The following is a 25,507-nucleotide window of genomic DNA, read 5'->3' as shown; positions in this document are numbered from 1 at the left end:
ATAAATGTGGCATTTGACATAGAAATAAAATAGTAAACAAGATACAAAGGGCCATAAGTCTGTTTTTAACAGATGGTGTACAATGCCATTTGGTGTGCATCATCCTCTTATGCATATATATACTCATACCAAGTTTCAATGAAATCCGCCAAAGAACTTCTAAGATATGGCTCCGGACACTAAAAAGCATTTTTTCAAGATACAAAGGGCCATAAGTCTGTTTTTAACAGATGGTGTACAATGCCATTTGGCGTGCATCATCCTCTTATGCATATGTATACTCATACCAAGTTTAAATGAAATCCACCAAAGAACTTCCAAGATATGGCTCCGGACATAAAAGTGCCGGACAGACGGACGGACGGACAGCCGGACGGACGGACAACGCCAAAACAATATCCCTCCGCCTCTGGCGGGGGATAATAAAGGATACAGGCAAACATATGATATTTCAATCAAAAACAAAAACAATCACGAGAATTTCGTCTGTAAATACTAACTGACTATGAAAACAAATACCGCGAGTAAAGTGATACCGCACAAAAACTGATGCCCAGTAGAATAGCTGAAATAATTTGCGTTCAAAATAAATCTGAACGCTGAAACTCCGGTCTGTAAAAACCATAACGAAAACTAAATACAATATTTTTATGGGAAGTACATTATTTACAAGTGTATAAATATGAAATCTACAATGTACCTGTTATTTGACAGATATGAACTTAAATAACCTGTATTTCATTCAAAATCATAGGAATGGAGCGATCATTTTCTCAAAGGCAACCATTTTGGCATTGTTGTTGTTGTTGTTATTTCGTACCATAGCTATTTCGTACCTATTACTTTTGGGGTATATCATCACTGTCAATTCTAATATTTTGAGTTATAATAGTTATAATTCTTTTTTTCCTTCATCTTCTTACTATTTCCAATTTCATTTCTTACTGTTTTGCTGTTTTGCGCATATTGCACACTTAATGTTTTTGTTCGAACTCAGTTACAAACATAGTTGAATTCTAGGATGGCGCTAAGGAAAAACAAGAGCACAGCCTTGCGGGTGCAGACCGCTCATCTATTTTCTTTTTAAAGGTGAAGGGACTCTCATTTTCAATCACAAAGGAGGGAGGGGTGGAGTGAAGAGGGGTGTATAGTGTGGGGGTGTGGACATTTATTACATTATTTTCCCAAAATGCGGAAAAAAAAAATCGGAGGGGGGGGGGGGGGGGGAGGATTCTTGGGTGCGATGGTTGGACGGTATTTCAAACATAAAATAATAAAATAAAAATTTGTGTTTTTTAACCGTTTCAAAAAAAAAGAAATTTGGGAGGGTGGGGTGGGGGGGGGTATAGTGTGAGGGTGTGGTGGTCATTTGTGAGATGACCTTAAAAAAAAAAGAAAATTAGGGGGGGTGGGATTCGGGTGGGGGGAGGGGGGGGGGAATTCTACGGTGCGATGGTTGGACGGTATTTCAAACATTAAATAATAAAAATGAATATTTGTGTTTTTTAACAGTTTCAAAAAAAAATAATTTGGGGTGGGTGGGGTGGGGGGGGTATAGTGTGAGGTTGTGGTGGTCATTTGTGAGATGATCTTAAAAAAAAAAATAGGGGGGGATTCGGGGGGGATTCGGGGGGGGGGGGGGGGGGGGGGGGGCACGGGGGATGGTTTGAGTGAAGTCTATTGTGGTTTGTCAGGTAAGAGTAGTTTTGTCAAAGTATCAATCAAATCTAATCATAAATAAAGAAGTTATGGCAATTTTAGCAATATTTAATAATTTGACCTTGAGAGTCAAGGTCATTCAAAGGTCAAGGTAAAATTCAACTTGCCAGGTACAGGAACCTCATGATAGCATGAAAGTTTGAAAGCAATAGCCTTAATAGTTAAGAAGTAAAGTGGATGGAAACACAAAATTTAACCATATATTCAAAGTTACTTAATCAAAAAAGGGCCATAATTCCGTAAAAATGACAACCAGAGTTATGCAACTTGTCCTTTTACTGTACCCTTATGATAATTTGCGAGTGTTCCAAGTATGAAAGCAATATCTATGATACTTTAGGGGTAAAGCGGACCAAAACACAAAACTTAACCACATTTTCTAAGTATAAAGGGCCCATAATTCCGTCCAAATGCCAGTCAGAGTTACATAACTTTGCCTGCACAGTCCCCTTATGATAGTTAATAAGTGTTGCAAGTATGAAAGCAATAGCATTGATACTTTCTGAGAAAAAAGGACCTAAACGCAAAACTTAACCGGACGCCAACGCCGACACCAAGGTGATGACAATAGCTCATATTTTTTTCAAAAAATAGATGAGCTAAAAACTTAGTAGCACCCCCCCCCCAGAATTTTTTTGGATCATAAATGCCAGAATTTGTCAGGGCCAAATCAAACTTTCCATAAAAATTGTCGGGACATTTGACCAAAAAGAGGGACACCTAAAACGATCAATCATTTCCCCTTTTCTTCAGTCAGTAGTCAGTATATTACTTACAAAACTTTTAATTTTTGCCCAATATTGACAATAAATGTGTGTTCAGAATTTCGTGAACGCATTATTTTTAAATGAGACCAGAAAATATGTATTGATACGTCTAGCTTATTTCTGTATTAAAGCATTTAAACTTAGAGCCGATAATATATAGATTTATTAGAGATTTAATTTTTTTCCCACAAATGAAATTTTGTATATAATATTTAACTGCATATCACTTTTGGTACTATTACCTAAAGCGCATGCTCTCAGTAAATTTAGAGATCCGAAATTAAAGATGCAAATGTGTCTTGGTTTGTTCTTGCATTTCTTGTCGACCTATATTGCTAGCTGAATGTTTATACAATTTATCAAGACATTGAGGAGTATGCAAATAAGTCAATGTTATTGACTCTAATTATCTAATATATCCAATATTTATTATCCTATTGCTCAATAAACATAATGAATAAAATACGTGAAAAAACAACTAAATTACAGTCTAAATTTAGAATACATATAGCACGTTCAATAAGTAAAAAAATGTAACAAGTTACATAAACATTAAATGTTATTTCATCAATACTGGTTCTCAACATCCTTAAAAATATTGCTCAAAACTCTATTTTACTATATAGCATCTGGCATTTTTACCTATGGCATTTTTACCTCTGGCATTTTTACCTATGGCATTTTTACAACTTTACTTCTGGCATTTTAACCCCTGGCATTTTTACCTCTGTCATTTTTACCTATGGCATTTTTACCGCACACCGTCAAAAACAACACTGGTGCACTGGAGTAGTAGAAGTGGGTTGTAAATTGGGGGCAATAAAGAGATTAGTGATGGTAAGTTTTAGCCATAAAGAGCTTGAAAAGCGAATTATATTGGGAACTAATAGACCTTACATCGTTTTTAACGAATGTCGGGACAAATCGTCTCATATCGGGATGCCGGGACAAAGAGCCCAAAAGCAGGACTGTCCCGCCGAGATCGGGACGTCTGGCATGTATGTGCTATTTCCTGAGCAAAATTAAGACTTTTTTTCTGAAATTAGCCCTTTTTGGCTTGAAGTTTTTTTCTTTGCTGGTGAACCACTTGCTGACATTTTGCAGTTGATTTGTTTTACACTGGTGGCGTAGTGATAATGATACATTCGGTCCATGTGGTATTTAGGTTAGAAACCACTAAAATGTCTCAGTAGTTATTATATGACATTTTATGAAATTCAAACATTACTTTTTTGTTTTTTTTGTTTTGTTTTTGACAACCCACACAAATCTCTTTTTAGAAGCAACATTGTATAAACTAGAAATACATGTATGTTCAACGTATGTTCATATTGAACCTATCCTAAACTTGTTAGTTCATAAAAATTGAAGAAATAAATTCAAAAATATAGTTAACTGTATAACTTTGAAACTGTTTAAAAACTGTTTATATACACCGGTTAGATAAGATTCTGCATTCACATCTGCACTATTTGAGACATCCTCTGATCGGGAACCTTACATTTGGTCATTTCCTGAGCTTACATTATTCTGTCCTCTTTCTTACTTAAGAATTGTGTTAATTTCTGTTGCTTTGACTTTCCTTTTTCGTTCGAAGCATCCATTTTTCCCGAAATCTGCAACTCACTTTCTAAATCAGTCTTTTAAGTCGCATAGCGACCATAAAAGGAAGTTACTCTTATCTACTTTTTTAGCCAATCAAAATCGCTGTTTCTTGGAAATTAGTTTATAGTGGCTATGTCAATAATGCCATTTCTCCGCCCATCTTATTAAATGACAATTTTATACTGGTTGATTCGATAACGTTGAATCGTAACATCTATAGGTCATTTTGCGGCACGCTTCAGTGATTCAGTTGTCACGTAAATCGCCGAGTAACCCAAATGTTCGAAAAAGTCTGGTTGCAATGTAAAGCGTGACAAATTAAGACATTAGCCATGTGGATTATCGACCTAGGCGGTCGTCAGTATCCCTTTGCAGGGGTTTTTCAGCACTGTCTGCGCCTCCGGAAAACGGAGGCACTCCCAAAGCAAACGGACCCGATCCCAAACCGAAATTATAAAAAAAATTCCCATTTCCAAAAAAAAAAAAAATTTTTTTGGAAGAATGAAGTGTCTTATAACTTGTGTGACTAACCAGTGTTTGTTTTGGTAAAAAAATATCTGCTATAAGGTTTTGACTGTACAGTTCTTATCTCAGAGTGTAACTGTAACTGAAAAACAAAACTGCAGTACTTAAATAAACGTTGAACATGCCCAATATGGCATCTGTTTATATAAAGAAGACAAAATAACAAATAAAAACAAATTTATTTGTTAAACCACTGAATTATTTAAGCATGAAAAATTCACAATTTTTTTCCAAATGAGCCGTTTCATCGAAGCAAAAATTCCCAAAATGGCCAATTTTGTCGATAAAAAATTCCCATTTTGGTCGGACTCCTTTTCCCAAAATAGGCAGAAAAACCCCTGCTTAGGGCCTTTCCAGTAAGGGTGTTATCTGTGTGATCTTATCGATGTTTCTGGCGATTCGGCAGGCATTTAAATTGTGCATTTGAAAAGCATAGGGTCTATTTTTTCCAATAACCAGTTTCATGAAAATCTTATTTTTAATTTCCAGCCGGGCATTGTAATCGTCAATGGTGATTTTTGCGATTGGTAACATTAACGTAGGAATTTAACCTCCACTTCAAGGGAGATAACATGAACCTTTACTATACAAGGATTTATATTGGATGAAACAAACTCAAAATATAGTTTATTAACAGGTACACTTCGATATATTTTGCTCAATATATACTATTTAGGCAACGTTCTTTCATAATATTCACAAATATGTGTGTATTTAAATTCAGGAGTGATGCGACCGAAATTCGTGTCAGAAATCATGCTATTAAAAAAAAAGATAGAGTGGACTATTGACGCCAAGAGTCTGCCAAAGCAAAAATCATCAAAAGACTCTATGGCGGCAATTTATATTGACTACCCAGTACTGGCAGTTGAACTGACTGTAGCTAAAGAAACTTCAGCGTACAGTTTATATAGTATTGACAGACCTGTACACTGAAGCGAACCCCGTATCGAAAGTCAACCAGAGTCGTAACATATTTATGTCACGCTATAAATCAAAGAAAGCTCATTTTCTTGGATACATTTCTACATATATTAGTATCGTTGAGTGACCCGAATTGACACTGCCCTAATTTGACGCATTTTTGTTTTGCCTCTGTTTGATACATAAGCGACATCCGTTGACGTCATACAACAGCAATTGTCCTTGTCCAATTGGGAAAAGTACCCGTACCGGTCCAATTGGGATAAATCGAGTCGTGAAAATCTCAAAATTGGGAAAAATCGAGTCGTGAAAACCTCTAATTGGGAAATTGGTGTATTTGATTTTTTGCTCCCAAATACTTTAAAATTGATAACCAAGTGTTTTCAAGCTGTCAATATTATATAAACCTAGGTTCAAGCTATAGAGCTGCAAAGGCAAACTTACTAATTGTTGCTTTAAAAACAAAAAAAAACAAAAAAAATTTTTTACCTTTAATTGGGAATTTAAGGACAGCAATTGGGAAATTTGTATTTTTTTCGTAATTGGGAAAGTGCCGTTTACCGGTACTTTATAAAAGAGGAGGAAAATCGCTGTACAATAGCACATGGTACACTACACACAATTTACTATAGTTGTTGTTTGTTATGTGGAAAATAGCGGGTTAAAAGGTAAGATATGGTTGATTGGTTTGCAATTAATGGATTTTTATGTATTTTACTTAATGCTAATTTTTTGAACACTTTACACCCAATTGTCTTTGTAAATAAGACCGTGGGATAATGCATCGGTTTCGTCTGCAAAAGTTCATTATTTCATTCATAAGTCACGTGACTGCCATTTGACAAAACATTGTATAAATAGATTAATTTTCACTATGAAAAAGGTGTACGCGTAAACTTTGATTTAAAGTCCGGATATGTTTTTTGGTTATGCTGTAATACAATTTTAACTACATGTAGCAAGTGTTTATGTTGGTAATTGCATATTATATTAAGTAATGATTTTCATTTACTCAATTATAATTGTAGGTTCCACAAAAGAACTACAGGTTATATTCACCTTCTTCCATAAAAACAGCTTATTACAAGGGGTTGCTGAGAGGGCCTGATTAAGGCCACTGCCAGAAAGTATGGCATCACAAAATTAAAAACCTTATTTGATTTAATTAATTTCAGTTCCATATTGCTTTTACAGTGATACAAATTAAGTACAACAATCACAGGGCCCTCAATCCATTTTAGGGGAAGCGTGTCGCTACCCATAGCAGGGGGAATTTTCGCGGCGTTTCCCTTTTTTGGGGATTTTTTACTTACTATCTAATTATTACATTTGTACATGTTTGCACCATATTCATTGCTTATTTCATAATAAGTATGTTTGACAAGATTAAATTAAAATAGAATTGAGATATAATAATCATGAGACCTCTATCTATAAAAAAAAAAAAAAAAATATTTTTTTAGGGGGATTTTTTTCCCCAAAAAGGGGAAAAAAGTATTCTTTTCAGGGGGGGGGGGGGATGCGGCCGAATTTCGGCCGTGGATTTAACAGATTGAGGGCCCTGAATCATGAGTTAATATTTTATGCATTCAGTCTCCACAGGAGTTATATTTATATTGAAATCAGGTAACCAATCAGATGCGTCGTTTTAGGGCACTCTCAACAAATATGGCCGCCGTTACATAGACTTGGGTCATTTCGTTTTTTAAACGAATTTTTGTTGATAACACAATCGATTGAATTTAAACTGTGTAAATAAAAGGTAAATGTGTTATGAAATATCAAAATTAATTACATAAATCCCTATATTGAGTAACAAAAGTTCAACAAACTGCTTGTATGCGTCGAAATTGGGCACTCGAGGATAAATGAATATAAATTACTGCATCTGGGAATATTTTAAGGTTCAAATATTTCCAATGCATCTTACAATAGATGAAAATAACTCTCATCAATCTGAAATTCACAATTTTGACGCCATTGTCGCTTTGTCACGTGACGAGTTTTCATTTGGATACTTTCGGATCGACCTTGACATTTTTTGCTGAAATTGTAAACATTATTTTCGTTTTCTGAAATCTATTATTTGTGATTAACAACTTACGTATGGTGGATTATAAGACTGATTTCAGTGTGAATCAGGTAGTTTTAAATAATATTTACTTTGAGTTTGTATTAACACTTCAATTTGTTTACAAAACAAGCCAGAATAATCTTAAATACCGGGAAATGTCATTCTGAATTTGAAAACACTTGAGCACATGGTATGTTACTAAAAATAGAAATAACGTCATATGACCGTGAAATCTCGGGAGATTTTCATTTCAAGAAAGCCAGTCACATCGCTGTTTTTCTCGATATGTAAGAGCAGAATAGATAAATTTTAAATGTTTAAGATAGTATTAAGTGAAAGAATATATCAGTTAAATGTGAAAAATGTTAATCTTTCCGATCAAGTGGTTGATTTGGGCCAATAACTGCATATAAAAGCTGTTTTGGACCGGTCTTTGTTAACGTCAACTTTTCGGGAATTTCTAGTTGACTTTCTAGTCCAAATTTTTGACGCTCTTAAATATTAAGCTACTTTTTATATGGGTAATATTTGGAGCGTACAAAGGGTGAAAGACCAATTATGTGGTGGGAATTTTTTGTTCTTTGTCTATATTGTTGCGCAAGGATTTTGTGCGCAACATTCAAGCCCCGATATAAGACACTTAATACCAACCGATTGCAATAATATTTACAAACCTGTGTAGATAATTCATTTCTCGATAATGTTCCGTACAAATTATGTAATGACACTTTGAATTTTGCACGCCTGAGCAATTTAAATCCAACCACTATTCAATTTTTCAATATCTCTCGATTCGCTCGCTGTGTAGATATAAATCGATAACACGACCTCGATGTAAAGCATCTGGTTTAAAGTGCAGGGGTTTTTTTTAGAGAAAGGGGAAGACGCTGGACACTGGGTGAAAGGGGAAAAAAAGAGTGCGAAAGAGAGATATTAGGGGAAAAAATAAAAACTGTTCATTTCAATGTCTATAACTCATCAAAAGAGACTTGTCTCTGTCCTTTTTGTTCTTAAACACATTTAACAGGTATTAAAGTCAAAGTCCTTAATAAAGTTGCAGGTGTAGATCTAATAATGGGAAATGTTTTCAACTATATTTTTGTACTAGGGCCGGGGGACGATGTCAATTTTGTGATTTCAATTTCATGATGAATGGGTTGACGATCTTGATTTGCTACAGTATTGGAAGGGCAAGGAGCGGCAGCTGCAGATTGTCTTCTTTCACTTTCACAATGTTCGATGTTGATTACCTCGGAATCCTGCTGGGTTATAACGGTTTTCGATGATTCTTTCTTAAAAAATGCCTCGATGCGTTCAGTATCTTCCGAGTTCGAATGTTTTATTTTGTTTGTGTAAGAACGCTAATTGTGAGACATTTTTTTCTGTTTTCACGTTTATACCTCGGCTTGAACATAGCCCGGATGAAAATTCGACTGGTTTCCGGTAATTAATTGATGAAACACCCTTCTCGCGCAAGACCGGTATCCAGTAAAATAGTCACATGATTATTACGATTAGTTGCCCAGTTTACATGACGTTATTGAAGAGCTATATTTAGAATAACTGGGATTCCCAGATGTTGTGTGTTCGTCTGGAGAGAGAGAGCGCGAATTCGTTGTACATGGTGCAAATTGGATAATTGTCGAATGCCCCAAGGAAAAATAAACATTTCTTTGAGAGAAAATATTATATTTTGGTGAAAAATGATATTTTTGGTGGGGAAATTGTATTTTAAGGGGAAAAATTCTGGTAGGGGAAGACGCCGAATATCGGCGTCACTTTCTTAGTAAAAAAAAACCCTGAAGTGGAAGAATAAACAGCGTAAAATACAGTTTGCGTTTGTCTGTTGTGGTGCAGTGCGTTACATAGTAAACCGATGTTATACTTTTCTGGATTAATTTCGCATTGTTTTTTTTTCTAAATTGACAATTAAAAAGTTCTGAAATAAATTACATCTTTTATTTTTATACTGTACATAAATAAAATTGATACAGATCGTACAGTACACCGTCCTTTGTAACGTAGAATGTAAGTACATAAAACAACACAGACAGAGGTGCGAAAAAGACATGCATAAACACTTCCTGAAACTTAGAACAGTGAATAGAAACTGCACCATATCTGTTTTGAACATATGCTTATTAAATCAACAAAGTTTAGCATACTAGATCTAGTTACGTATAAGTCGGTGTTAAAAGCTCATGTTAAATAAAATTACGAGTACACGTTACACCGTAATGCCTTCTTCTGATTGGTTCATATTTAAATCAGTTTCATGACATGGCTACAGGTCAGTGATTGTTTTGCGATTTAAGCAGAAGTTTAACTGAAGAATTTATGCCTTTCTAACTTCGAATCGACGATATTTAATGTAAAAATGAACTTCTGAATTAAAACTGAATGAGTTGGTAATGTTATTTTGCAATTTTACGCAAATTGATGAAAATTTAAATTTTCTGGTTTCCACCTAGCTAAAGAAACTTCAGCGTACAGTTTATATAGTATTGACAGACCTGTACGCTGAAGCTAACCCCGTATCGAAAGTCAACCAGAGTCGTAACATATTTATGTCACGCTATAAATCAAAGAAAGCTCATTTTCTTGGATACATTTCTACATATATTAGTGAATGAATATAAATTACTGCATCGAGGAATGTTTTAAGGTTCAGATGTTTCAAATGCATCTTACATTAGATGAAAATAACTCTCATCAGTCTGAAATTCACAATTTTGACGCCATTGTTGCTTTGTCACGTGACGAGTTTTCATTTGGATACTTTCGGATAAACCGTGACATTTTATGCTGAAATTGTAAACATTACTTTCGTTTTCTGAAATCTATTATTTGTGATTAACAACTTACGTCTGGTGGATTATAAGACTGATTTCATTGTGAATCAGGTAGTTTTATATAATATTTACTTTGACTTTGTATTGACACTACAATTTGTTTACAAAATAAGCCAGAATAATTAAAATACCGGGAAATGTCATTCTGAATTTGAAAACACTTGAGCACATGGTTTGTTACTAAAAATAGAAATAACGTCATATGACCGTGAAATCTCGGGAGATTCGCATTTCAAGAAAGTCTGTCACATCGCTGTTTTTCTCGATATTTATGAGCAGAATAGATACATTTTAAATGTTTAAGATAGTTTTTTGTGAAAGAATATATCAGTTAAATGTGAAAAATGTCAATCTTTCCAATCAAGTGGTTGATTTGGGCCAACAACTGCATTTAAAAGCTGTTTTGGACCGGTCTTTGTTAACTGTCAACTTTTCGGGAATTTCTGGTTGACTTTCCTAATGGGGTTGGTCCATAACTATAAAGTCGCGCCAGTCAAAAATCATAAAAAGCGACATTTAAAGTTATGGAAGCCAGAACTAGTTTCCACCACAAAAAAGGTCCTTCAACGATGAGACGTTCCAAAGAATTTAGCCCATATAAAAAGTATCTCTCAATTCTTTGCGCGTCTTATAAATGAGACTAGTTGACTTTCCTAATGGGGTTGGTCCATAACTATAAAGTCGCGCCAGTCAAAAATCATAACAAGCGACATTTAAAGTTATGGTAGCCAGAACTAAACTGCAACAACTTAACTATTAAACTAGAGGTCCAGAATCGAAATAGGAAGTGTTAAAACAAAAACATACAACGGCAACATACCGCACACATATAAAATACAAATAGCTTGGAAAATACAATTATGATTGAACGATTTTGTACTTACATTTATGTCAAGAATTACAACCCATGTGTTTATATTTTCGTGGAGAAATTCAATTAAAATTCCGGAGCAGGAAGTAAGCTGTGTATCGCGTGAAGTAGCGAGATACAAACAGATTACATTCCACTATATTAAGTATTGACTCGTGTGTTGAAATAAAAATCCGAGCAGCGATTAAAATGACAAGTTATGAGCATGGAGCTGTTTAAATATTAGATCCCTGTTCCGAGCAATTAATCGCTTTGATTTAAGCGACAATTCAAAGATAAACACTATTTAATCGAAAGGAGTTTTTACCCGTTCAGTGGACTCATGTATATCTGCTTCAGATACAACACTCTTTCTAAATAGAGGATTTTGTGTCAAAAGGTGTTAAAGGGGCCTTTTCACAGATTTTGGCATTTTTTTACTTATTCATTTAATGCATTTTATTGATAAATGTATACATTGGATCGTAAAAGCTTCAGTAAAATAAAATCAAGAATAAAATTTAAAAAAGGAAAAGAACATTTCCCGGAGTAGGTTTCGAACCAGTGACCCCTGGAGTCCTGAAGTAAAAACGCTTTAGCCTACTGAGCTATTCCGCCGAGTACACATACATAACGTATTTTATACCTTATATAAGCAATCTTCGTAGTTTAACAAAATTTAACGACAAAAACAGAACTCTCCAAATTATTCAATCGGTTCGCGTTGCAACGCTTTATAATTTTTAGGTTTTAAAATCGTCAAAAGATGCATATAATGGCTATATTAGACCATGGTAAATGTTCAGTATTACTGTTTCCTCACAAATATCATAACTAAAACGAAAATTTGCGAATCTGAAACAACTTTTTCAATTTTGTCAATTTACCAACGCGTGAAAAGATCCCTTTAACTTTATATTGAGCGATACGGTAAAAGCCTTACAGTAATTGCCAAATAAAGCAGATGATCCCAATATATTCATTAAATAAACCTTGTATAAAACATAAAATGTCAAACATATATCAAAGGGATCTTTTCACGTTTTGGTAAATTTACCAAATAAAATAAAATGTTTCAGATTCGCAAATTTTCGTTGTAGTTATGATATGTGTGAGGAATCAGTAATACTGAACATTTACCATGCTCTAAAATATCTATTATATGCATATTTTGATGATTTAAAAACCTGAAAGTTATAAAGCGTTGCAACGCGAAACAATTGAATAATTTGGAGAGTTTTGTTGTGGTCGTTAAATTTTGTGACACTACGAGGATTGCAGATAAAATATAAAATACTACAATCACATTATGAGCACCGATGGCCGAGTGGTCTAAGCTAAAGACTTTTACTCCATTACTCTTTCATTAATTTTATTCAAGTTTTTTACAAGAGCTTTTTAGATCCAATGTTTACATTACTCAAAATAAAGCATTTTAATGACAAACTTCAATCCATGCCAAAATCTGCGAAAAGGCCCCTTAAAAGAACATGATATAAACAGAAGCAACTGGCTGGTTTAGCAAGCGCACGCCGGCGCATGCACGTGTTGTAGTCGAGACGTATTAACATAAAAATGGGTAGTATCAAACAAAAAATATATTAATTTATTCTGCTTAAACACTTACTTATTTTAATTTATGTATTGAATAATAATTTATTAAATATACGACGTATCCACAATTTTTAAACTCAATAATAATTAGATCTTCTTTAAAGTAAAAATTAACATCTTTTCCGTAAACAATTAAACAAATAATATTATTATTATTATTGCAGATACCGTCTTAAATTTAAAACAGATACCGTCTTAAATTTAAAACATAAATAGCAAAATATATATTGAATGGTTAAACAGGAGTGAATCCGTGATCTTATGGTCAATCATTGGTGCCGGAACTCAGGGGTTGAAAGTTGTGTCTCCCTCTCAGCTCTAACATATTAATTCGTCTTTCGCACGAGATTAATAGCGGAGGTGCAATGTACTTTGAGCTTTACACTGAAAGGAAAGCAGGCTTTTTCTGCCCCAGGCTTATTTAGCCTTTGCCTAAAACCTGGTGCATGTGAATCCTGGCTTATTCGGTCCCTTATAAACAGCGCTTATTCGGCACTATATTTAATCGTACATATTCTTTAAACTAATTAAAGACCATTTTTGTTTTACAAACCTTAATCGGTTTATGTAACTGTGTCGGTTAAGAAATGGTTAAATCTGTTATGGAGTTTCTGTTCTTTTGTTGAATATTAATGCTATTTTTATGATTGATTAAAGGAATTAAATTTAACACAGTATCGTTTTACAAACATAAATTATTTTATGTAACTGGGACTAAATGTATCGTTTTATAATTTATTAAAGTTGTTTCAGATTGGCAGCTTGTTTATTAAATATTGCTCCAACCTTCCAAGGCCACAGATGTTAAAGTGAATCCTCAACCATACCCGAGAGAAGCATTGAACACAAAATCCAATATCCTCCTAGTTTGAGATGTGTTTTGATATCAATTGCGATAATTTCATAAGTTCTACAAGTTCATTTCCCCATGTAATTCTTACTGAAAAAAAATCGACATATTTTCTTTTTAACAAAAACAGCGTTTAATTGTGATTGTAAATCCGCCTGTTCTCTCACGTAGAAGCGTTAGTAACGTTTTTCAATGTGTAATTATGTTATAGGTACATGTCAACTCTTAAAACAACATTTATTTTTATATTTATCATATAATTACTTATACAGTAAGTCTTTTGTATTTAAAAAAAAATGATAAATTAAAATATTCAACTTTATTTAATGTGTAATTAAGTATAAAAGTATATATGTCTTTATGGAATCTTTATAAAGGGATGTGCCTTTCATGGAAGCCATGCTGTTCTAAGGCGTGGGCCTCCCTCAAATGTCTTTCTATGTTTTGGTACCTAACCTCTCCTGCAGCGCGAGGCTGAGTACCACCCGGTTAAGGCACAGCATGTCCGACCATTATACCTGTCAATAATACCCGCAAGGGGAGTTAGACAGTATAGATAGCTAGACAGCGAACCGCACGGATCCGGACACACGCTTTCGTCCACCTGGATGATCAACTTGGCAAGTTAGTGGCACGTTACGATGAGGCACAGTTGACCACCGATGACATTAGATCGAGGAAGTCTATGCTGTCGCTAAAGTATACCTCAGTCACAAATAGAGACCGATCACCGTCCGATTAACGGACGACGTATTTTAACGCCCATCGGACTGGCGCCTGGTCGATGATCGCACGGACACCGGATCATTTTATAGCATCGGACGGCTTCCGGATGTACCGATGTCGGACAATCGCCGGGCGATAACCGTGCGTTGATCGTCCGATCTTCTTTCGATCTCAACTCGATTTCTTCCCGGGCTCGTCGGGTAAAATTTTAAGTGAGACTTAACATTACTCCGGACGTCGCCCGATGCTACAAAATGATCCGGCGACCGTGCGATCATCGGCCGGGCGCCATGTCCGATGATCGGAAAATACGTCGCCCGCTATTCAGACGATAATCGGTCTCTATTTGTGACAGATGTATTAAACTGTATGTTGATGCACAAACGACAACTCCAGAGCTCCAGATAAGGTTTTGTGAAATTCTTAAATTACTACCAGATTTTCAAAAAGAATTCTTAACTCTGAAAGTTTATTCTAAACGTTACTACTTAGTTTTGGAAAATAATTCTTATTTTTAATAAATGACCTACAAATCAATAATAATGGTTATTTTCATGCAAAAAAAAAATCAAAATAAACATACTAGGAACTTTATTTATACGAGTTCAGCAGTGTCTTTTTAGTATTATACAATTTTATTTTTCAAATACCTTCATATGCCCAAACTGTGCTTAGATTGCATGCCTTAGATGAATTTTTGCATATTTCACAATTAAAACGGGTCTCCCCTTCAACCTTTTCAACGATTAGCCACTGGACTTGTCCATTCCACTCGTTCAATGTTTTTTTTGTGTTTAAATTTGGACCCGTCGTGTCGCGTTTTTGTTTAGCCTTTCCGACTGTGTCGGAAACTGAACATACAACATCGTATAAGATCATTTCTATAATGTCTTTCTTAACATTTAACTTCGGATCACTTTGCGTACAATATGTTAAAAGCGTGTTTTTGGACGCTTTGCAGTTTTGAGGACGCTCTGGGCGCCGCCATTGTTTTTTGACAGATAGACTGTATACGCCGCTTTTATTGGAAAAAAATGCGCTTTGTTAAACAAACCCGATAACCATTCTATATAGGCACCGCAAAGATCTTAAATACGCGAAAAGAACTCAATAAAAATCGATACGAACCGATGTAAAAATAATATTCATTACTTGATTTTGTAATTCTAAATCGTACGACAAGATTTTAAAATAAATACGTAACGGACTTGAAAATAATTCGTAATTACAAAAATACGACCCTTATCTGGAGCTCTGCAACTCTGCGAGGAGAATGGCTACAACGGTATTCAGCGAACTTTGCAAGGTAGAATATAACCTCAATCATAGGGTTATGTACTCTCGCAAAGTAACGAATAACGGACGAGAGTTGGAAATTTATGCGGAAACATGTTCTTCTAAGAAGTCAACAAAACAAAAGAAATTTTCATTTTTCTATTGGCCGTTAAATTTTTATTTGGAAGATGAGCGAAGATTCACCCGATCAAGTTAAAGGTGTTTTATTTTTGAATGTATTAAATTAGTAAAAAACAAACGTTAAAGTTCGAGTGAACAATAAATCCAATTTCAAAAAAAGAAGTAAAATTGCAGCATTTCCTTCATAATTACAAAACGTTACTTTTGACTTTAAAAACATGTTATCATATGCCTTGCATCCCCATGCTATATTTATTTATATTTTCTGATATTGCACCACCAGGCCCAGTGTTCACAAAACTTTACTGACATCTAAAATCAATTTTGCATGACATCGAAAATCGATTTGCTTTGTGACCACGGGACCACATTTTGACAGTGCATCAACAACAGCCCTTTAACAATGTGTAAAATAAGAAACATAATTGGATAGATTTCAGTCCTTATTTGGCTCCAAACTTAATGTTTTGAAGCACAGTAACTGAGCTGCATGCATCATTTTGTCTCATAAAAAGTTGTGATAGACTCAAAGAGTAAAGTGAACTCCATGACCTTTCAAAGGTTTGTATATATTAACAATGTACATATCAATATGTCAGGGGTATATACATATCAATATGTCAGGGGTGTGATTTTTCCGCGGATCATGTTGGGGTCATTTCTGAGATTTGCGTAAATTCGTAAAAAAATGAGAAGGGTGGGGGGTAACGATTCTGCGGACATATTTCATAAGCGGCCCGGAATATTTGCTGCCCGTGAAAGCTCTCCGCATATTATACTGGTAGAAGCTGCCTAAGCAGTTACTTTTATAACGAGCAATGTCATTGGCTGTCTTCAAATTGAAATGGATCTTTTAAAATGTATTTGGTTTTTCTTTGTCGATTCATGCAAATGAGTATTTTGTGAAGCGAAAATTAAAATTACTGAAAGAACGAAAGAATCTAAAAAAAATCTCAGAGATTTACTCTTAAGTGAAAAGCAAATTTAAATTTGAATAGTTTGAAACAATGATGGATATAATTCAGAGAGCAATACCACTTTCTGAATGGGTTCTGAAGATCAACTGTCCTGGTTAGGCAAAGATTGTTCCATCATACATGTGAACAAATCTTGAACTACTGATCCTGTGGTAAAGTGTTGTCCCCCCCCCTTGCCCCAACCCACCCACCCCCCCCCCCCCCGAACCTCTCCCCCCCCCCCGAACCTCTCTTATTACATTGTAATTACTTTAATCCTCATTGTAGACATTATATTTGAATGGTTTAATAATAATGGGAATAATACAATTATTTATAACATGTAACTTAACATGCAATAGGAAGCATTCCAGAAACACCAGCGCGCTCGTACGTGCCCTTTTCACAAAATACTGCGCGTCGAAAGTGCCCTTTTGACAAAAAAGCCCCCCTGCCCTTTTCAAATCCTAGCTGGAGCACTGTTAAATAGAGGATATTTTTGTTTTAATCCACTTTAAATTTGATTTCTTCCATAGTAAATAGAGGTAGATTGGTCACTGTCATGTCTGGTACTACTTTAAAGTACCCCCAGTACTCTTTAATTTCATATCAACATACCCAAGGTACTAAAATGATACCTAAATGTACCTGGCCAATATTAGACTTACCTGAGTTGATTTCCGGCCCAAAATCCAATGTTGTAAAACATCACCAAACAAAATTATATTTGAACAAAACCTGCCTCAACATGCATTTTGAGTTTAAGTTTGGATTTTTTGGAATTTTACAGAATATTGGAATAAATACATAATGAATATGAAAAAATGAGACGAAAACTACAGATTGAGCATTAGTACTCTTACTCTTAGGAACGTTTAAGTATATTTTCCATACTGGGATACATTTTTAGTATACTTAAAGAGAAGCCATGGTATTTGGAACGTAAAAATGGCAAGATACCATGAAATCTGCAAGCAGTATGCATATTTTTTTTATTTTAGAGGGTGATGAGAATGTGCTTGATGACATCTTGACTGGCAACCAGGAAGATGAATTACTTAATGCTGAAGATTCGATGGACATTTCACCGTCCAAAGTTGTAAAACGTATGTAAAATGTAGTATAACATTCTATATATCCTTCTCATTATCATGAATTGCAGGCTTATTTAAAACAAAACATTTAGATGTTTAGCCAACCTGCGAACAATAAGCTCATGGTGAGCTTTTGTTATCGCCTTTTATCCATCATGTGGTGTGCATCTTGAGCATTTTTCCTGCACTGTGAAAACTCATGCTGCCTCATTTTGTGCCCAATCATTTTTTCTGTATTATATCTGTGCGAAAGTCAAACCTGGGTCATGTGGGGTCACAGAATAGGTGACTTGGTCATTTTAAAGAAAAACAATTGTTAGCTCTTCAGAGGCCGCATTTATTGCCCAATCTTCATAAAATTTGATCTGAACTTTTGTTCGCAATGATATCTTTTCCAAGTTTGAAACCAGATCACATTTGGTCAAATACTAGGTAACTAGGTCATATTAAAGAAAATATTATGAGCACGCTAAAAGCAGGCCTTGAAGAATCCACTCGACCGCTCACATATGCAAGTGAAGTTGACGGTCGGGCGAGTAAAGTTTTTTAGATACTCAACTGACCGGGCGAGTGCTGTTTTTATGTCCCCCACTATAGTAGTGGGGGACATATTGTTTTTGCCCTGTCTGTTGGTCTGTCTGTTGGTCTGTCTGTTTGAGCCAACTTTAACATTTTGCAATAACTTTTGCTATATTGAAGATAGCAACTTCATATTTGGCATGCATGTGTATCTCATGAAGCTGCACATTTTGAGTGGTGAAAGGTCAAGGTCAAGGTCATCCTTCAAGGTCAGAGGTCAAATATATATGGCCAAAATTGCTCATTTTATGAATACTTTTGCAATATTGAAGATAGCAACTTGGTATTTGGCATGCATGTGTATCTCATGGAGCTGCACATTTTGAGTGGTGAAAGGTCAAGGTAAAGGTCATCCTTCAAGGTCAGAGGTCAAATATGTGGCTCAAATCGCTTATTTTATAAATACTTTTGCAATATTGAAGACAGCAACTTGATATTTGGCATGCATGTGCATCTCGTGGAGCTGCACATTTTGAGTGGTGAAAGGTCAAGGTCATCCTTCAAGGTCAGAGGTCAAATATATTTGGCCCAAATCGCTTATTTTATGAATACTTTTGCAATATTGAATATAGCATCTTGATATTTGGCATGCATGTGTATCTCATGGAGCTGCACATTTTGAGTGGTGAAAGGTCAAGGTCATCCTTCACAAGGTCAAGGTCATCCTTCAAAGTCAAACGTCATATAGGGGGACATTATGTTTCACAAACGCATCTTGTTCAAGTTGAGAAATATAAATTCAGTGCCAGAACTCCTGCCACATCGATACAAATTGCGAACAATTTTTCAAATGAACAAAAATTAGGTTTAGTACACAAAGAAACTGCACTTTCGTTTTGACAATGAAAAATTACGTCACAGGCACAGTAAAAATAATTCTCGAAATTGGCTGCGCTCTTTTCGAAGGTGTCAGTGCTCTTAGCTAATCGATTAAAATTTAAAAAAAGCAACAGTTAAATATATTGGTCATTCCGTGAAGAATAAAATTTCATTTTAATGTAAATATCAATAAAAAAATATTATAAATAACTGGTTAATTATAATTCTTCTTATATTTAATTAAAAATAAACAGAAACAATAATTATTAATAAACAGAATAATTCGTTATCAGAAGCCTTAGCCAAAATGTACCCAATTGTAACCATTTGTCAATCAAGCGTGTGTTTCAGTAAAAGTTCGCCTGAAATATTAAAACTCTGCATGGAAAAAGGTTCTATTTTAAAATATCTGTAAGGTGGTGGAGACAGGGAACAGAAAGAAAGGTCATCAAAACAAGAAGCACAAAGTATTGAGAAAAGGAAACAGGTGCAGAAATTGTAAGGAAAGCAAATAAAATCCATCAGATAATGTAGTTAATTTGTTTGCAGTTTAGTTTCTCTATGTTACGTAGGTTAAAAAGGTTTTGGATGATCATAACTATAAATACAGATATTTATTTTTTTTAATGCAGGGCGAGTAAATTAAAGTGAAGGGTGAGTGGATTGTCAGGCCTACTCGCCCTGCAGGGCGAGTGGCTCTTGAAAAATTCTTCAAGGCCTGAAAAGGCACTTTTATTTCCCAATCAATAACAAACATGGTTATAATATTTTTCCAAATGATATCTCAGACAAGCTTTTTACTGGGTTTTCTGGGATTAAAAACGTCATTACATCAAATAATAAAAATCTTGTGAAAACTGTAAGATTCCACATTTATGGTCAAATCTTTATGAAACGTGTACAGACCATTTTCCCTTTCATATCTTGGCCTAACTCACAATTGACTTACATGGGTTCAAAAACTGGTTCACTTGGTCAAATGAAAGAAAAAGCTTGTGAACAATTGAAGGCACATTTATTGCCCAATTTTCGCTTTACTTTATCAGTACCAATGATATCTGAGCCCGGTTCTAAACTAGTGTAAAAAAAACAGGTAACCAGGTCAAATTACCTTAAATGCTTGTGAATATTATAGAGACCACATTTATTGCCTTATTTTCAGAAAACTTTGTGAGAGCAAATGTCCACATCATATTTCGGCACCTAGTTCTAATTACAATCTTGTGAACACTAGAAGTCAATTAGTTTGCGCAGTCTTCATGATACTTGCTTTGTACATTTGTTTTAATGATCATTCTTGGGCGAGTGAGATTTGGTTCCATGAAAATATGACTACTATGAGGCAAGGCAGTTTTCCATATTTGGCTATAATAAACAATTTGAACACTCTGTAAGTCAATTTTTTTATCCACTAACCGCGAAACTTGCTCAGAATATTAAAAAATTGTATATGTCGGGCTCAGTTAAAAAATGATAAGGGTTTGATAAAAAAAATATGGCAGCTAGGTGTTTTATTTAAACCATGTAAACACTACCTGCTCGGAAAAGTTAAGTTTCTTGGGGTCTCAGGTGGTAGCCTTGTTATGGCCATCTTGTTTTCCAATTGGCTCTAATGAACTGCTTTTAAACGTTAAAACCATAACTTTTCTTTTTCTTTTTTGAAGGAACAAAAGTTGTTGTAAAGAAAAAGGCTCCAGTAAAAGCAAAAACAAAACCAGCTAAAACTGTGGCAGTGAAAAAAGCAGCTGCAAAAAAAGTTGAAGAGGAAACGGAAGAGCAGGACGATGCTGAAATTTTAGATTTGGAATCCAAACCAGATGATGATGAGCAAGAATCAACCCCAAAGAAATCTCCTGTGAAAAAATCTCCAGCCAAGCGCACAGCTGTCAAATGTAAAATAAATGTTTCATTATTCTTTTATTTGGCCATATTGAAGATGTCAGCATAAAGTGTTTTGTACTGTCAGTCTGTGCATTTCATGATTTGTGGAAAAAAACTTCCATTTTTTTTAATAACTTTGCTGTATATCGATGGATTTTAAAAGAATTGGGTACAAATGTCAACCATTTTAAGACAATGAGTCGCATGTTACTCAGGTACAATGTATTCTTACTTCAAAAGTGAAGGTTACTCTTTAAGGTCAGTTGTCAATTGGCTATAAAACACCTTGAAAATTCCTTTCACACCCTTTCTTTGCCATTATAATTATGAGTTTTAAATGTCTTCACACAAATGAAAGCAATCATTAAATTTCTGAAATTTCATAACATGTATGTTCAAGGGGAGCTAATCTATATGTTTTTATAAATATTCAGAAAAGTCGCCCTTGGTAAAATTGGGGGTCACAACATGGAAACCAAATATATCTAAAAATAGCAGTAAAACAATGAAAATTATAATTTTCTTTGTTAATTTTCACTGTGTGAAACAGTGAAGTATCAGTTTCAATTCACTGATATTTCTCTGTAAAGCATAAAATGAAAAACTTGTACATGTCTAGTATGCCACTAGCAACAAAGACAGTACATGTACATCTACAAGGCATTTATTGTTTATCTGTTTATCATTTAGAAAGCTCGAACTTGATTTTTTTTATGCAGGATGTAGGAGTTGTCTTGTTAAAAAATTCATATGCTGTCAGCAGTTTTTGAAAGGCTCTAAATAAAGCAGGTTTGGATAAAAATTTAATGTATTGTCAGTGTACATATATGTTTTTTAGCTGTCAAAGGCCCTATTTCTAAGAAATCCAAGAAGGTTGCCCCAGCAGAGGAAGTAATGGAGGAGGATGAAAAAGAAGAGGAAGAGGGAAAGGTCAAGAAAGGAAACATTGATAAAGGTAGCACAGTGATAGAAATAAGCACTAGCTTGCAAGCCTTTGGACTGGGAAATTTTAAAATGGATTCCTATTATAATCAGATTTATATAGCTTTTGCCATTTTCTTGCTGTGAGGTGAAAAGGGGAAAAATTTAGAAATAGGGCTGGTTCCCTTTGATCTGGAAAAGAACTCACAGTTTCCTCAAAAATTGGGAAATTCATCCTGTGTTACATTTTTACCAAACATGTATCATTTGCTTGTTCGCAGTCATTGAAATTCAGATTTAAATCTACAAGCAAGTCGGGCTAGTACTATGGGAATTTGAACAAGCCCGAGTCAGATTTTACTAGCCCAAACATTTTTGTTAAAAATGCAGATAAACATAACATAAAACATCCAAAGAAGCATTCATTTATTCAATCTTTAGAATACAATACAAATCTCTTATTAATTTCATCACCATCCAAGTTAGCTTCCTCGTCATCTGAGCCAGCCTCTTTCGAATCCTGAAATAAGAAGAAATTAATTTCACAAACGGATTTCAATCTAATCACAATTATAAATATATACATAAAGTTTAGGTAAAGAATTAGCAGAAATTTATCCCATCTATCCATGTGAAAGAGAGAGCAAACCTAGTGAACCACCAGAAAATATATAAGCAATTAAGTGCCAGGTTATTCTACAAAAAGCCAGTTGACAAATGCGTCAATCACAGTTACCTCAGATAAGCATTCCTCAACGACGTACTTGAATGACAACTGTTCGGCCATCATTCTATACATAGATGGTGACGTCACTACGTTATTGTCACCTCTATTCTTAGACGCATCACATTCCCCTGATTTGGGGAATTATGCTTCCGCCAAAATGGTTCTGCGTAGGAATGAAAAAGTTAATAATGAAAGAAAAACCGTTCTTTATTGTGTGTTTAAAACGTAATGTTGTTTAAAGAAATGTTATTTAATTATGTTAAAATGTGATTTTTAATCTCTATCCAGACTGATAGCGATTATTAGAAGTATGATTACCTGACCTTCTTTCGCTTTTGCCTTGTAAAAGAAGTGCTACCCACAATTCCTTTCGCGTAAGTACACAGGTCAGTAAGACCGGTGTGTACAAAATGGTTCGGCCATTAGATCTACTCTCTGTGTCCCAAATGCAACGCAAAACATTTATTGTACATAATAGCAATCCGGGAACCACAAAACCATGCGCTGTATGCGCAGTGATTGCCCAGCACGTGTGTGCAGTGTGTTAAAACATAAGCGGTTGTTGATTTAAGCTGCTCAAAACTTTGTTTACAAATAATTAAAATGAAAGCGGAACTCGTTTTCTGTTTAATGAATTGTACAAGCACGTCGGGCTTGTAATATTGGATTTCCTACAAGCCCGAAAGAAAAAATACTAGTTTTTTGCTGTCGGGCTAGTGCGAATTTCGACGACTGTGTTCGTTTTAAATTCAAATTACATTACAAGTTTGTAAAGAGTTTATACAATATTTGTGGTTTGTGGCTTGCTTTGATGTTTGATCAATCATTTGGCAACTCACCACCTTCATTTTGGCAATTCACCTCTATTATTAATGATAAACTGAAATTTCCCTTATGCTTATGCTTTTTGGATCTCTCCTCTGGTTTAATTTTTATGCCTCCTTTCGAGGAAGAGGGGGTATATTGTTTTGCACATGTCTGTCGGTCAGTCCGTCCACCAGATGGTTTCCGGATGATAACTCCAGAACGCTTACGCCTAGGATCATGAAACTTTATAGGTACATTGATCATGACTGGCAAATGACCCCTATTGATTTTCAGGTCACTAGGTCAAAGGTCAAGGTCACAGTTACTTGAAACAGTAAAATGGTTTCAGGATGATAACTCAAGAATGCTTATGCCTAGGATCATGAAACTTCATAGGTACATTGATCATGACTGGCAGGTGACCCCTATTGATTGGTACATTGATCATGACTGGCAAATGACCCCTATTGATTTTCAGGTCACTAGGTCAAAGGTCAAGGTAACAGTTACTCGAAACAGTAAAATGGTTTCAGGATGATAACTCAAGAATGCTTATGCCTAGGATCATGAAACTTCATAGGTACATTGATCATGACTGGCAAATGACCCCTATTGATTTTCAGGTCACTAGGTCAAAGGTCACAGTGACTCGAAACAGTGAAATGGTTTCTGGATGATAACTCAAGAATGCTTGAAACTTCATAGGAACATTGATCATGACTGGCAGATGATCCCTATTGATTTTCAGGTCACTAGGTCACAGGTCAAGGTCACAGTGACTCGAAACAGTAAAATGGTTTCCGGATGATAACTCAAGAATGCTTACGCCTAGGATCATGAAACTTCTTAGGTACATTGATAATGACTGGCAGATGACCCCTATTGATTTTCAGGTCACTAGGTCAAAGGTCAAGGTCACAGTGACTCGAAATAGTAAAATGGTTTCCGGATGATAACTCGAGAATGCTTACGGCTAGGATCATGAAATTTCATAGGTACATTGATCATGACTAGCAGATGACCTCTATTAATTTTCAGGTCACTAGGTCAAAGGTCAAGTTCACAGTGACTCGAAACAGTAAAATGGTTTCCTGACGATAACTCAAGAATAATTAGGCCTAGGATCATGAAACTTCATAGGTACATTGATCATGACTGGCAGATGACCCCTATTGATTTTCAGGTCACTAGGTCAAAGGTCAAGGTCACAGTGACAAAAAACGTATTTACACAATGGCTGCCACTACAACTGACAGCTCATATGGGGAGCATGCATGTTTTACAAACAGCCATTGTTATTGTTTGCTCTTTTAACATTTGTTATACAAAACCATGAGGGTACTGCAAAATAGAAGTAAACCATTCTTTAGCCAAATGTTGTATTATATCACAGTGAACTGGAATTGAAGAAAAATCACAAAATACTTATTATACCCCCACAAATGAAGTTTAGGGGGTTATATAGGAGTGAACTTGTCTGTCAGTCTCCGCTCTCTAATTCAAGTAGTTTTCATCCGATCTTCACCAAACTTGGTCAGAAGTTGTATCTAGATGATGTCTAGGCCAAGTTCGAACATGGGCGTTGCCGGGTCAAAAACTAGGTCACAGGGTCACTTAGTGCGTTTTAAACATTCAGCGTGTTGTCCGCTCTCTAATTCAAGTAGTTTGCATCCAATCTTCACCAAACTTGGTCAGAAGTGTTATCCAGATGATCTTTACGCCAAGTTTGAACATGGGCCATGCTGGGCCAAAAACAAGGTTACAGGGTCACTTAGTGCTTTTTTTAACATTCAGGGTGGTG

The 25,507-nt window shown here is 35.2% G+C and overlaps 2 protein-coding genes across 6 annotated transcripts in view; one reads left to right on the top strand and one right to left on the bottom strand.

Moving 5' to 3' along the window:
• Window positions 1-11,499, bottom strand: part of LOC127855267 (tyrosine-protein kinase SRK3-like) — a 37,098-nt gene extending 25,599 nt beyond the window's left edge. The window contains exon 1 of the mRNA XM_052390716.1: window positions 11,351-11,499. The gene's annotated coding sequence lies outside the window, so the exon portion shown is untranslated. The remainder of the gene's footprint in view (window positions 1-11,350) is intronic.
• A 4,358-nt stretch (window positions 11,500-15,857) lies between these two features.
• The window catches only part of LOC127855258 (YTH domain-containing protein 1-like), a 59,001-nt gene continuing 49,351 nt past the window's right edge, over window positions 15,858-25,507 (top strand). For all 5 annotated transcript variants that reach the window (XM_052390702.1, XM_052390700.1, XM_052390701.1 and 2 more), the window contains exons 1-4: window positions 15,858-16,000; window positions 17,880-17,984; window positions 21,035-21,262; window positions 22,090-22,206. In XM_052390702.1, the coding sequence (XP_052246662.1) occupies window positions 15,970-16,000; window positions 17,880-17,984; window positions 21,035-21,262; window positions 22,090-22,206 (481 nt within the window). In that variant the 5' untranslated portion in view covers window positions 15,858-15,969. The remainder of the gene's footprint in view (window positions 16,001-17,879; window positions 17,985-21,034; window positions 21,263-22,089; window positions 22,207-25,507) is intronic.

The sequence above is a fragment of the Dreissena polymorpha genome, chromosome 13 (genome assembly GCF_020536995.1).
Source record: "Dreissena polymorpha isolate Duluth1 chromosome 13, UMN_Dpol_1.0, whole genome shotgun sequence".
Classification (NCBI taxonomy): domain Eukaryota; kingdom Metazoa; phylum Mollusca; class Bivalvia; order Myida; family Dreissenidae; genus Dreissena; species Dreissena polymorpha.
The sequence above is the reverse complement of the archived record's forward strand: the minus strand, read 5'-3'. Positions and strand labels throughout refer to the sequence as shown.